Source organism: Sceloporus undulatus, chromosome 1 (genome assembly GCF_019175285.1).
Source record: "Sceloporus undulatus isolate JIND9_A2432 ecotype Alabama chromosome 1, SceUnd_v1.1, whole genome shotgun sequence".
In the NCBI taxonomy this organism is placed as follows: domain Eukaryota; kingdom Metazoa; phylum Chordata; class Lepidosauria; order Squamata; family Phrynosomatidae; genus Sceloporus; species Sceloporus undulatus.
In genome coordinates, this window is record NC_056522.1 from 166,136,075 (window position 1) to 166,150,804 (window position 14,730).

Below are 14,730 nucleotides of genomic sequence, written 5' to 3' on the forward strand. Positions count from 1 at the left end.
CCGGGACCATTTTTGCTACTCTGGGTCCCACCCAACAAAACTGGAACTGGCCATAAGCTCCCTTTCAGTTTTGTAGAATACCTTTAGGTGGTTGGCAGGCAAAACAGGACACAGCTATGAGTGCATTTCAACGTTGTTTTTTGCTGCAGAGACTAGAAATGGTGCAATGCATTCAAACTACAGGAAAAGAGATTCCATCTAAATGTTAGGAAGAACTTCCTGGCAGTAAGAAGTTCCTATACACTCTCTCAGAGAGTGGTGGAGTCTTCTTCTTTGCAAGTTTTTAAACAGAGGCTGGGTGGCCATCTGCCTGGATTGTTATGATTGTGTGGCAGGGATTTGATTGAATGGCCCTTGTGGTCTCTTTCAACCCTATGATTCTACCTTTTTGTAAAGCAAGGGTGGGTGACTCATGGGGGATAGGATCTGGCCCTCTTGCACCCTTAACTACATGCCTCAGGGAAGAAAAATGAAAACATGTTTTTGCCTCCCAAGGCCCCTTATAGTGTGGGGACAATTTCAGTACTTTTTTTTGGTTCTCTAATTTTAACCTAGGGAATGTCAGATCAATACCTTTTGAGAGAAAACTTCTCTTGGGCCTAAGCAGGCTTATGGGGGCAAAAACATGACAAAGCTGTCACCTACATTCACTCATAGGCAGTATTTGAGGGCAAAAGATGGGCCCCTGAGGGCCACACGCAGCCCATGGACCATGCATTTTCCACCCTATTTCTAAGAAATACCAAAAAGCCCAGGAAGTCTCCTTTTTCTGCTCCCTATTTCCATTTTATAAGAGGGGCCCAGGGCCTGCATCAAAGTACAGTGGTTGGTGAGCTCCATGAAAAACACAGCTGTATGGTTCTAATCCCTGAGTTTTAGGATCTTGGAACTAATTTTCAGGTGTTGGGGTTACCTTTAAAATTGGCCAGCAGGTAGTTATAATTATGCCTGTTTGCAGGTACAGGGACCCCCCCCCCAATTTGACAGTTTAGGAACCAGAGCACTGTCAAAAAGTGGAAATCATTGAAATACTGAACCAATATGTGCTCTGATCCCTAATTTGTCGAATTAGTAGGGTATGCCTGTATCACTGTACTGTGGAGTTGTGGTATCATATGATTTGTGCCCAACCTGACTGTGGTTCCTACTCATAAAGAATATCTACTTCAACAGCTGAAGGAAGTTCAAGGAATTGCTGTATAGGAGCCCTTGTGTTTTCATTCTAAACTGTGGAAAAGGAGTTGATGACATGTAGTGGCACCTGCTGTCGAAAGAGCAAGACATTGGAAAGTGAGCTGTTGAAAGGCAGGGTATGCTTGTATTAAACAATGAAAACATAGAAGATATTGCCTTTAAATAACAATCAACAAGTGAAGTAAGAAACAGTTTAATTATACAGTTGGTCTATGTTTCCATGGATTTTTTATCCACATGGCTTGAAAATATTGATAAAATATTTATAAATTCCCAAAAAGCAAATCTTGTTTTTGCTATGTTATATAAGGAACGCAATTGTAATATGCCATTATAATTAATGGGGCTTGGGCATCCATGGATTTTGTTATCCACTGGGGATCCTGGAACCAAACCCCAATGAATACCAAGGGCCCACTGTAACAATGACTGTTTAAATTTAAACATTTTTTATTTTAACAGTTCATTGGAGCCCTGGTGGCACAGTGGTTAAATGCCAGTACTGTAGCCACAATGCTGTGAGATAGGTCCTAGATTGGTTCCAGGCTGACTCAACTGTCCATCCTTTCGTAGGTCAGTAAAATGAGTGCCTCCTAGCTTGTTGGAGGCAATTGGCTAACACATTGTAAACCCACTTATATTTATTTATTTCACTGAGAGAGTTCTTCATTCACTATAAAGCAGAATAGAAATGTAAAGTGCTATTGCTATTGTTAGAGACAAGTATTCAATGTCAGTTGCATCATTTTAATCACTTTATTTTATAGTGCAAAAATGCCATTCAGAAACAAATCCTTTAGTTAACATAAGTTCAACCAAAACAACCTGTTTTATAAGAGCACCTTTTAAAGATAGTGGCCATAGCATCTGAACTGCATTTTGTTACTTAATTTTCTGATTTAGTGCTATATTGGTATAGTCCTACATGCTAATGCAGAAAAACTGGTTTAAATTAAAAAAACAAACAAACCCTGGGTTTGGTTTTTTTTAACCTGCTTTTTCCCCAACCCTGATAGCAAGCAAAGTAAAAAAAATATGTAAGATGCTATTAAGCAAATGCAACATCACTTTATAAGGTGAATGCAACATTATCATATCCTTTTCATCACTACATTACTTTAAAAGCAAAAGCTTTTGAGATATGTTAGAAAAAAAGACTTTCACTTGTAAAGAAAATGCAAAAACGTGTATCTATTAAACCTGAGGTAGAGAAAATCAAATGTAGGGCACAATTAGGGGGATGGCAAATTAATTTCTCCCTTCTAGTATCATTTAATTATTCTCAGCTATGAAGACCCTTAAAAGGACTGAGTGTACTTAGATGTTTTGTTCGTTTGTTCTGTGTAGTTTGGTCACATGTCAGTGTGATTATAATGGATGTGTTAATACTGTATATACTTAACTATAAGTCAAGATATTTATGCCTCAAAATTGACCCTAAAATCCTGGGTCGACTTATATACAGGTCAGTACACTAATACTGCTTAGAAAGGTCCTGAAACAAGCACTGCCTGTTACCCCACTCTTTGTGCCTTGAGGCAGGAGTTTTGTGTGTATGTGTGTGAAAGTGATTACCAGTCCGTTTTGAAAGCTTTCTCTTCCCATCAAAGAAACACTTCTTTTAGCTCCTCTTCTTTCCTTTCCAGGTCCAATTTTAAAGCCTTCTCTTTCCATCAAAGAAACACCTCATTTAACTCCAATTCCTTTTCTCCCCAGTCTGATTGTCAAACCTCTCCTCCAGCACCTGGGAAGTGTTGTTAGGTGCTTGGGAGAAGGAGGGAAGGAAGTGGTGTTTTCCCCTTTACATCCTTTGTTATAGACCCCCAGGGTTTCACCCTCAGCTTATCCACGGGTCAAATCAAAATCCATGATTTTGACCCTGAAACCTTCCCTTGACTTATACATGAAGTCAACTTGTACACGACTACATATGGTAATTATTTTTTGTTACTTGATCATTTAGTGCACTTTTGGTTGAGGCGGCTCAAGGATTTTTTTTTTAATAATACTTTTCTTAAACACATAAATTTGAATACATAAAATAACATATCTGATGTAACTCAAGAATATAGGATTCTTGGTGGCATGCTGCCATCATGGCTTGCCTATGATTACATGAGTGTGGCGCAGCACCAAAACGGTGCTGTCCGGAAAGGGTGCGTGTGGTCACAGTACGTGAGTGTGCCAGTTGCACCCCTTCCAGGAAGCTGCTTTCAGCAGCTTCTTTTTGCTCCTGAGAGGGAGAGGATCATTGCTGCGCCATTTGGTTGCTGCAGTGATCCGGGCCTGTCTGTCGAGCCCCTTAGTTTTATATTGAATTCACGTTGCTCCAGGACTGAATCCTGACACAAATTAAGCCCATCCATGTTTTGAGAATACTGGTGTGTTGGTGGGGAGAATCCTTGTCTTCAGTTGTGAAGACTTCCCTTCTGCAAAAATACATTGGGGTGAGTCAAGGACCTGATAAAGTAAACGTTTCCACTTTGGATAAAAAAAATTAAATAAAAATGAAATCACAATTTTTCAAACCTGTATAATCCCACAATGACTCAAACACAGTGTTCAAATTGTGGCATTAGAGCAGTGATGGCAAACCTATGGCACGCGTGCCAGAGGTGGCACTCAGAGCCCTCACTGTGGGCACATGTGCCATCACCCCCCAGCATAGAGTTTGCCAGAGTTTGTTATTAGAAAGCCAGAGGGACATGGCACTTTGCAATAAATAAGTGGGTTTTGGGTTGCAGTTTGTGCACTCGGTCTCTAAAAGGTTCACCATCACTGCATTAGAGGATTCAGTGCTTTAAGTTTTGATAGATTTGCAAAACAAATAGATTTTTTGGGAATCTCAGAACAGTTGATTTTAAACCAATTTTTCTTAAATCTGAATTTTAGTTTTAGGGATGTTTTTTAAACCATTTATTTACATGTGGGTAGACTAGGTACGAAAACCCCTACAGGGACTATAATATGTATTTATCTTTTTGCAAGGCTGTATTTGTTCCCTATCTTGTTTTCTTTAAAAATAATTTTCATCTTAGTCCAGATGTCAGGATTGTATGTAGTAGGGAAGTTTGCATTCAAAAAGATATTTGAATGGGAAAACAGATTACCACTATCAGTGTCTTAAAAATTTACCGAAAAGGTATCTTGTAGTACCTTTGAGTCTAAAAGGAGTCTCAAAGATGCTAAACACCCCTTTGCATTCTGATTTTCCAGACTATGTCTGTAAATTCTGCCACCATAAAATTTTGTTCTGTTATAGTTTGCTGTTTGCAGCAGGTGCTGTTGGGTTCTCGAATCAGTTTAAATCAAAGCATTTTGACAAGGGGTTAAAAAATCTAATGGTACATTTTTGTAAGTGATACTGAGTTTAGAGGGGCTTTTTCCAGATACATGGATATAAAATTAAATCTTACATCATAGATTTAAAACTAATTTCCCATTTTCAAATTCAGATGTTTCTGTAGAAAGCATGCATGGATTATCACCTAATTACCATAATGTTTAGAACAAGTAAGTACAGTGGTACCTCGGGATACGAAATACCCAGGTTACGAAATTTTCGGGATACGAAAAAATCCCATAGGGAATTATTGTTTCGGGTTACGAATGTTTTTTCGGGTTACGAAAAAACTTTTGGTGCTTTTTTCGGCTTTTTCGCACGGAATCGCGGCTTTTCCCCATTAGCGCCTATGGCAATTCGGCTTACGAAGGCTTTTCGGGTTACGAAAGCGGCCGCGTTACGAATTAATTTCGTAACCCGAGGCACCACTGTAGACCTACTCAATTACATAAAATGAAACTATGCAGCTTATGTAGACTGTATTCTAAGAAGTGCCCAGACTTGGGCGCCTTACAGACGAGCCTAAGCGGTGCCGTCGTTGCGCCAGGAATACACGCGAGGGGCGGCGCTTCCGGACGCGCCTTGCCCCTCGCGCGTATTCCGTACAGCAAGATGGCGGCGCCCTATACAGACGGGCGCGGCCATCTTGACGTAACGGACGCACAGCGTCCGGACATCTAAACCCGGAAGAGTCGTTGCGAGTGCGCGCTTTGGCACTTGCGGCGGCTCTTCCGGGTTGTCGGAAGGAGTGCGATTTCTGCACTCCTTTTTTGCAGCACGGAGGAGTCGCGCGGTTTGGCTGCTGCGGCTCCTCCGCGCTGCAACCGGCAGCGGCCCAAGACCGCCCCTTTTGAGCGGTCTGTAACGGGCCTTGGTTAGCTGTGAATGATGTCATTGATACTGTGTTTTTTCATGAGATGGAAAGTGAGTGTCCTTGGACTTTATTGAGCACAGACAGAAAATTATACATCCCCTGCAAGTGCATGAGCACACACTTAAAGGATCTCTGCAAAATAGCTATTGGACCTTTGTTTAAAAACCTCTAATGAAGGAAGGTCCACCACTGTCTGATGACAGTTCCATTGCCATACAGTTATCATTATGATGTTCTTCCTAGTGATTTGTGAGAATCTTCTTGTAATTTGAGTCCTATGGTTCCTGTGTCTTCTTTGTTACAGCCCTTCAGATAGTTGGTGGCTTTTCTGTCAAATCATATATTATTCATAAACATTAATAATGTCAAAACATTTCCAGAGCTCAGATAGTTACATAATTGAAATAAATCGGGAAGTTTTTTAATCCACAATTGTGGAAAGCAGATAATTTTAAATTCTTGGTGCCAACTAAAAACTGAAAGGAAAAGAGGTATATTAGAAACGCTGCACCAAAAGAAAAATACATTAAAAATAGAGCCAACATTGTCACTGTGAAGGCCAAAAATATCTATTCTTTTAGCTTCTTTTAATGATCCACCGTACTTCTCTTCTAATCAATTCCTGTTATTGTTTGTTTTCCCCCAAGGAGAGGAGGCAAGCTCGTTTTGGATAAGATTCCTCATTCAAGTTTAAGGAGGCAGACTCAGAGTTTAGAGTTTAAAAAGGAGTGGCCTTCTCCCCCCCTGTATTTTTCCTCACTCCCATATTGGCCCTTCATGTTAGAGACTTGATGTATACTTTAATGAATGACTGTCATTGTATATGGATTATTTGTCTGACTGTTCTTCCCCTGGAATATGTTGTCATTAAAAATCATTTAAAAACCCACCTCTAAAATATGTGGTTAGTTTGTATGTTTGCATTACACTACTCTAAAATTAAATTTTCCCTTACCTCCACAATCCATGGCTGCTGCAGTTTTTCTACAAAATGTTTCCAATGGAACATGGTCCTGGGCATTTAGGGACTTGCTACATTAGAAACACAAAAGAAAAAAGATGTTCTGCCCTTTAGTTTCATAGGTATATGTGGTGTATGAGGATGTTTTGGTATCCTCCTGGATCACAGGACTACAGTATCTCCTGGAATTTGGTGTCAGTTGTGGTGATGGCGGGGAAAGTGTACAACCCTCACAGTTTTGGGTGAAGTGAACTCTTCATAACCACAGAATTGCTCCCATAATGAGCTAGAAGCTAGATCTGAGGCTTCAGCGATGCTGGCCCGACATAACTTTTGGCTGAGAAACCTTAGCTGTAGATATCAAGCCTAAACCTAACCTCACTACTATTCCATTCTCAGGCAGACATCTCTTTGATGATTCCTTGAATACAGTATTGATGGAGATTAAGAAAAAGGCTCTCTCCAATCCTGTAAAAATGGAGGATGAAAAGCTCAAAACAAGCCATATCCTTTTGTTCCAAGCTCAAGCAACACCAGGCACTGCAGTGCCCCAGCAAAAAGTCTATCTTGGTATGTTGGCCAACAGCCCTTTCAGCGAATGTGATGGGTGGCCATCTGCTCATCTTTGTAGCATTTAGACATTCTGTTGCTGAGTTTTAACACATTTTTAAAGGCCATGTAAGGTCTTTATGAAGATATTGAAAGGCTTTGCCTTAACACGGTTGAAAGATTTTGCCCAAACACAATTAAGCCTGGTATGTTCTAGGGCAGTGGCCCCCAAACTGTGCCCTTTAAGAGATTTTGGATTTCAGCTCCCAGAACCCTCAGCCATGTTGGCCAATAGTCTGGGGTTCTGGAAGCTGAAGTCCAAAATCCCTTAAAGAGCACAGTTCGGGGACCACTGTTCCGGGGAAATCACCTGGAGTCAATACCTACTTTCATGTCCTCATTAGGAAGGGAATAGAGACAATCATTGTTAAGGATCAATTGTTCCTATTCTGAGCTAAACTTAATGGCCAAAATCCTTTAAAGAGCTACATCAGCTTGGTAGCATCCATACCCATGGCAGTGAAAGCAAGTACACTATGCCACTTGGAGCTTCCTTATGCACCTTGTAGTCAGTTCAGTTGCTCTTCAGGTCATAGTGAGGAAGCAGAAGCACCAAGAGCAAAATGTTGTTGGTGGTGAATTACCACCACCAATGTGTTCTTTAAAAAGAGGTTGCAGAAGTGGAGAGAGGCAGCACTACCTCTGTCACTCATTGAGGTATACATGAGGGCTTGGAGGCATGTCTCAGGTTGGCTGTATGCCAGACTGACAATCATAATGCTGCAGGGCAAACCATTTGCATATGGAAAGCTTGGGTGTTTAGTAAGAGAAGAACTGCTAACGTAATCCCTGATTGTGTATAGTGGCCCGCTAGGTTTGCAATCATGTTTTCTCTTCTGCACCAAGGTACTAGCAGCAGCAATTGCCTTTCTTTGTCTAGCAGGTATGTATGTCTTCACTGACTTGGATAACATCTTATCTACTAGTTAGGGGCACAAACTGCATCTGAATCCAGAGAGGCTATATAAATGTTTCAGGGCTGAATGGGATAACCAAGGCATACGTGGTTACTATAAAAATGGTGGAAATACTCCTTGCCTCTGTGTCCTCTTTTACTAATAGTTTAGTAAAGAATCTACAGTCTGTCCTCGCCTTACGCGGGGATCTGTTCCGGATCCCTCCGCGTAAGGCGAATTCCGCCTATGCTCGAGCCCCATTGGAAACAATGGGGCTCGTGCACGGCGGCGCGGGCATGCGCGGGGCACAACAGGTGCACACACCCATTCAATTGAATGGGACGCGCCGCCCCTTCCGCCCCGCGTGCGCCCCGCGGCTTGAGTGCGTATGCTCAAGGCCACGTATGGCGCGGGCGCACTGTATATCCTTGTGACTGAAATGCATTAAAGCTCCCAGTGTGGTAGCACGGATTTCTTTCATCAAAAGGGGCCTCTCTTTTAGTCTCACACCTAACATTGTCAATATCTGGAATGGTCCAGGTGGGTAGCCTTCTGGATTTCTGCCTCACATCAAGACATTTCTTTGAACAACCTCATCAAATCCCATAGTTACTGGTTCCCAGGATCCAGTGCAAGGATGAGCAGATTTAGTGGTTTTGAGTCCAAATCTCTCCTTGTATTGCAAACTCAGCTGCTTTGCTCCTGCACCTGAAATTATGTAGCAAATTGGGAGAAGCCATTAAAACAAGCAGAAGATGTATATTTTTAAGTGTCATTCAGTGGTTTACTGCCAAAATTTAGCCATTTTCATAAGAAATTCAGTTTTTTTCTCCACAGCTAACACTGGCAGTGACAGAAGACATGTGTAGAATGAGGTGGGAGGTAGTCACTGCAGAGCCCCACAAATAAAGGAGAGTGGACAACCCAGCTACACATCACTGCCTTGGAGTTTATAGCAGTCTTCACAATTACACTGAACATTTCTTCCTTGTCTGTTTCAAAGGGCAAACCGTGGCTTTCACCCTCCTTCCATTCCATTCCATTCCATTCCCTTTCCTTTCCTTTCCTTCTTCTTTTTTTACTATTACCATACCTTTTCGGCAATGCTGGAAACCAGCAATTTGCCCTTGAAACAAATCCTGTGAAGTACACACATTGTACTTGGAGATGATTACCTCTTGTTGATGCTAATCACTTTCTACCCAAGGTGGACATGACCCTGCACAACTTGTTTCAAAGACAAGTCACCCTTGGTGTGCTTAGTGCAGCCAACGTGCCAGCACTCTTATACGTTGCTTGCCTTTGGTTTAGGATTTCAGCAAGAATCTGTCTTTCATCTCGTTTATTTGTTTATTATTGTACGTATCTCCTATCTTTGTCCCAAAATGGCATAGTGTCTGTGGAAAATTGCTGGGAGACATTTGAATTCAACTTGTAGATTTCAAGTATTGGTGCAGATGTTTAAAAAACAGCTGTGTGGAATTAGTAGTGGGCTGCATACGATCCAAAAACTGAACTTTAGTCTACAGAAAGTCAAGGTGGTGTTGGTTTATAATATAGTGTAACTAAGAATTTAGAATTCAGTGTGTTCTAAATAGGGTTTTAGTGTACCTAAAGGATTAACTTTCAGCACTGAGATTGCGTCAGATCAATTGATATTCATAGAGTTCAACAGCTATAGTTGATTTGCCAGTTCTAAAACCAATTCTAAAACCTTCTTTTGGTCACAATTATCTATGCCTGGAAGAAACTGTAATGTGGTTTGATGTTTATAAACTTTAGCTGGTTTACAATACAGCTGTGAGATAGATACAAGAGAATACATCAGTGCTTCAGCTAATTCCTTTCTTGTGACTTTTGCTCAGTTATTAAAACAGTTAAATTGAGCATATTCACAGGAGAAGCAGCAGTCTTGGATGCCTTGCAGCTCTTAGTTGGAAGCCTGGAAGCCTGTTTTTGACCACTTTTTGTGGTATAATGGCTTTGTATCAGGGAGTTACTGTTTCAACTATAAATATTCATAGTTAAACTTATTGATTTATTTTTACTGCTATTTTTCTGTAAAATATGTTTTGTGGGTTTAATAACTTGGTTAGAATCAGGACTAGGATTTCCCAACTCCTAGTTCAACACTCTACCACTACATCATACCAGATCCTTGCCTCTTCCCTTGTATCTGTTTGATGTAGTCATTTTGGAATCCTAGGGAAGGATGCAGACCAGAAGTGCCATACATAATAAAAGAGCACATACTTTTTGTAAATAAGATTACACTTTTTAAAACATCTTTGATAGCTGGAACTGATCTATTTCTGAGTTGCGCAGTCCATGCCAAACAGATGAGAGAATTCAGGACTACATAAACAAGTGACATACTTTTATCTGTTAATGTGTGAAGATGGTATAAAGAGAAATCTAAAATTTATGCTCATCCAAAGGACAGAAATTTAGATGAAGTAGCATACATGATTTATACCACTTGTAGAAAAACTGTTTCAGAACAAAATAATTTCTTCAAACTTTCCTGAATACTTTGTTGTGGTGGCATGCCTTCAAGTCATTTCTGAGTTATTCCCAGCTCAGCCACCGAAACCCATTGGGTGACCTTGGGCAAGTCATACTTCCTCAGCCTAAGAGAAAGGCAAGGGCAAAACCTCCTCTGAACAAATTTTGCAAAGAAAATCACATGATAGCTTTGCCTTAGGGTTGCCATAAGTTGGAAATGACTTGAAGGCACGCAACACACAAGGTGAAACTATCAAAGAGTTTTCTTGGCAAAATTTGTTCAAAGGGGGGGGGGGGTTGCCTTTGCCTTTCTTTGAGGTTGAGAGAGTGTGACTTGTTCAAGGTTACCCATTGGGTTTTTACCTGGCTCAGTGGGGATTCAGATTCTGGTTTTCAGAGTCATACTCCAGTGCTCAAACCACACCACCATTTTAGCTCTCTGTCCTGAATACTAAATAGATGTACAGTGGGCCCTCTCCTTACATGGTGGATCCGTTCCGGATCCCCCCGTGTAAGAGAAAATCCACCTATGCTCGAGCAGCATAGGAAATAATGGGGCGCATGCATGTTTCCCTCCCCAAGCGGCTTCCGCATACGTTGGAAGCCACGTTAAATGTGTCCAAGCATGGTGCGGGTGCACTATATTTGAAAACCTTGCCCAAATCAAAAGATGCAACATTGTATACTTTCTCATTGGACTACTTTTAATTAAAGGAAATAACCGTTCCACATTAAAAATGAAGCTATTCTTGATATTTTAATGGCATAACAGACCTGACTGTGTTATCTTACTGGCTTATTTTTACTATGATTTTCCTGTAAAATAGAATCTTGACTTACTGATGACAACATAGTCAAGTTTGTTATACCATTAAAGTTAGAACATAGGAATCAGTCTACACACTGATAGACTGGTGTCTTGTGAAGTAAACAGTGATTAGAAATTACGCTGCAGGAAATGCAGTTCTTGACTTTGTAGATACATATTTTTCTTACATTCCAGATTTTCTGTTTGACAAAACAGATGATTGACTGTGAATTGAATGATTATGTAGAACTTATTTTATACACATATTGTGAACAAAAATCCTTATATGAAAGATTTTTCAAAACAGTTTCAATACATGAGCTATTCATTTCCCCAACCTTTGCCTGCAGATGTGACTTCTCAAAAACCTGAGTATTTACAAAACGTCTGTTCTAAAATGCCTTTGATTAAGAGAAGCTTCTATAAGTGACTTAATCTTAAGTATAATTTTGTGTGTAAAATCATATTCAGCTGCTCTTCCATTTATAGGAGAAAGCTAAATCTCTGATTAAATTTCCATTTCCAAGCAGCAGTTGTACAGTTGCTTATTGGAAAGAAGAATTCTTTATTGATAGCCTACGATATTGAAAAAGTTTGATTCAAAGTTTTAGTTAACCTTTTGTAATTTGAGATTTAGTTCATTAACTAATTACAGTGTATATTTTGCTTATAAGCAGTGGACATATACATTTTTTTATTTTGGTTTGGTATTTCAGGTGCCGTGGCAAGCACAGAAGTAAAAATGAAATTACAAGAGTTTGTCTTAAATAAAAAAAAAGCTTTGGCACAGCGGAATCTAAACCATTGCATTTCAAATGACCCTCGCTTTTGGTATGGGTAAGTGGTCCTGTCTCCATACTGTATTTCTTACCATTCCTGTTGATTGATTAAATAGATGACATGGAGTCTAAACAGACCGGTATTTAATGCTGGCCTCAAGGCAGAGTGGGGGAGTCGCGTGGCATCTGCATGCCCTGATGCCGGCCGTCCAACTGCACAGTGGGGGGCACCATGGCACTCCTTTGGCACAGTGTTTAGACATGCTGTGCCAAAGGAGCACTGAAAAGCTGCTGCCATGGCAGCAAAGGCACCTTTTTGCTGGCGCTAAAAGGAGCATCACTTTGCCATTCTTTTTAGTGCTGGCAAAGTGCTGGATTGGGGCAGCCGTGTGCGGTTGCCACGGCCCTAATCCAGCGCTGAAAGGGGTGTTGTGGAGCCGCTCCTTTGGGGTGGTTTGTAGAGCCCCATAGTGAGATTGTGTCCGGTATTGTATTCATTACGACTACAGTCCTAAACATGACTACTAAATTGTTAAGATCTCACTGAAATCAAGTTAAATGTTTGAAATACACTATGTGTATACTGGTAAAAGTATTTTCAGTAGAATAGAAAATTGCTACAAAAGTAGTTAACGGATGGCCAAAATAGAAATGCACAATAAAATAATTCAAGGAGATTACTTGTCAGACATTTCTTTGCAAAAACAATATTTTCTGTATTAAAAACATGTCCATGTAGGAGGAAAAACATGAAGTAGGTTATCGTATGTGTTGATTGTTCATTTCTCTTCCTTTGTATAATTTGCTTTCCAACTTACTGTAGCAAAATAAATACAGTCAGCCCTCGGTATCTGCAGACTCGAGCATCTGCAGATGGCAAGCCCATGTTGTCTGCACTGCCATTAGGGACAGCCCCTGTTATCCCCGGTGGCAGCATGTGCATGTGGCCACACTGCTATTAGGGCCAAACAGAGGTTGTCCCATTGGTGGCGCAGCCATGTGCACGTGCCATCTTTGAAGTCCCGTTGTCCCTAATGGTGGCATGGCTGCGTGCAAACACTGCCATTGGGTACAATGGAACTCAAGCATCCATGGATTTTGGTATCCAGAAAGGATCCCCCCAGATACCGAGGGTTGACTGTTTGTGGAACATGACCAGTAATAGTTTAGAATGTGTAGGCAATTCTACCCCTGGGATTTTAAACCCCCCAGGAAATTTTAATATATATAAATACTACACCTCCTGTCAGTTTCAAGTTGTGTATTCACTGATGAGGGTTATGGCAGTTGCAATCTAAAAACATGGTATGCCATAGTTGCCAGTCCCTCATTTAGACAAATGCTTCCTGGTCTCTCCCCCTCCCCCTAAAAAAATACAGGTTTATTATATGTTGAAAAAAATGTGAGTTTTAATAAACAGAATTATAGGTACACACTCTTTTAGATTTTAGAGGTCAAATCTAGTATTTGTGGAAATTTGTGAATGCCAGAAAACCAGTGAAAGTCCTGCAGCAGTGATGTATTATGTGGGAAAGTTGGATCAGGGGAAAATAAATAAAGTAAGAGATATATAAAGTGTTATAATCATGTAAAATATATATATATTCATTCATTCATTCATTATAAAATACTGGAATTTATATTAAACCAAAAGAACAAACACTGGCAGTTATTAAATGTATATTCATATACAATGGCAAATGTTTTCAGAATTTGAAATATTTAATCATATTGATTGTACTTATTGTTTGTTATTATTGACCTCTATAATTTTTTTCCTTTAGGAAAACACAACATAGTTCTCTAGATCAGAGTTCCCCACCACAAAGTGGAGTATCAGGCAATTACAATCACCCCGTACTAGGGATGTATGATTCCAAAGATGATTTTCCACTTAGAAAAACAGGTAAATTCTACTTTTATGACATTCCAAGTCCTTTATGAATAAATCATACTCTCTATTCCATTAATTATTATTTATAATTATAAATATATCATTTGTTCATGTATATGTGCAGTCACTGCAATCATTGTGTGTAATATTAATATTCTTTTTTATGCTAAAGGTGCCTAGCAAGTAAAAGACCAACAAAAACATTAGGAAATCTTTAACAGAAATAATGGTCAACAGAAAAGACTCAGCAATAAAAAAAAATCAGAGCAAAATCATCAATAGACATATCACAGGGCAGTAATCAGCTTGCTCCATTTTGTGAGCTCATTTGTCATGCCTTAGGCAATGAAAGTTGTACAGAGCAAGGCCTCTGATGTTGATCTGAATGTTCAGGTAGAGATACAGAAATTTATACAGTCAGCCCTCATTCCGGAGCACCCCCCCCCCCAGGTGTAAGGTGAATTCCACCTATGCTCAAGCCCCATTGGAAACAATTGAACAATTCAATTGAATGGGATGTGCCGCCCCTTGTGCCCTGCGTGCTCTCTGCGGCTTGAGTGCGTACGCTCAAGACCGCATAAAGCGCGCCTGCATATAACGTGGGTGCACTGTACAGAGATATATAGTCCAGTTCTGGGCGCCACAATTCAAAAAGGACATTGAGAAACTGGAGCGTGTCCAAAGGAGGGCGACTAAAATGGTGAAGGGTCTGGAAACCATGCCTTATGAGGAACTATTCAGGGAGCTGGGGATGTTTAGCCTGGAGAAAAGAAGGTTAAGAGGTGATATGATTGCCCTGTTTAAATATTTGAAGGGATGTCAGATTGAGGAGGGAGCAAGCTTGTTTTCTGCTGCTCCAGAGACTAG

At 40.4% G+C, this 14,730-nt stretch overlaps 1 protein-coding gene across 5 annotated transcripts in view; it reads left to right on the forward strand.

Annotated features, from left to right (window-relative positions):
- HDAC4 (histone deacetylase 4) overlaps nucleotides 1-14,730 on the forward strand; it is a 120,546-nt gene that overhangs the window by 34,156 nt on the left and 71,660 nt on the right. For 3 of the 5 annotated variants that reach the window (XM_042446199.1, XM_042446209.1, XM_042446217.1), the window contains 3 exons: nucleotides 6,772-6,942; nucleotides 11,907-12,027; nucleotides 13,754-13,875. In XM_042446199.1, coding sequence (XP_042302133.1) covers nucleotides 6,772-6,942; nucleotides 11,907-12,027; nucleotides 13,754-13,875 — 414 coding nt within the window. The remainder of the gene's footprint in view (nucleotides 1-6,771; nucleotides 6,943-11,906; nucleotides 12,028-13,753; nucleotides 13,876-14,730) is intronic. The other 2 variants (XM_042446227.1, XM_042446235.1) reach the window with 1 other exon arrangement.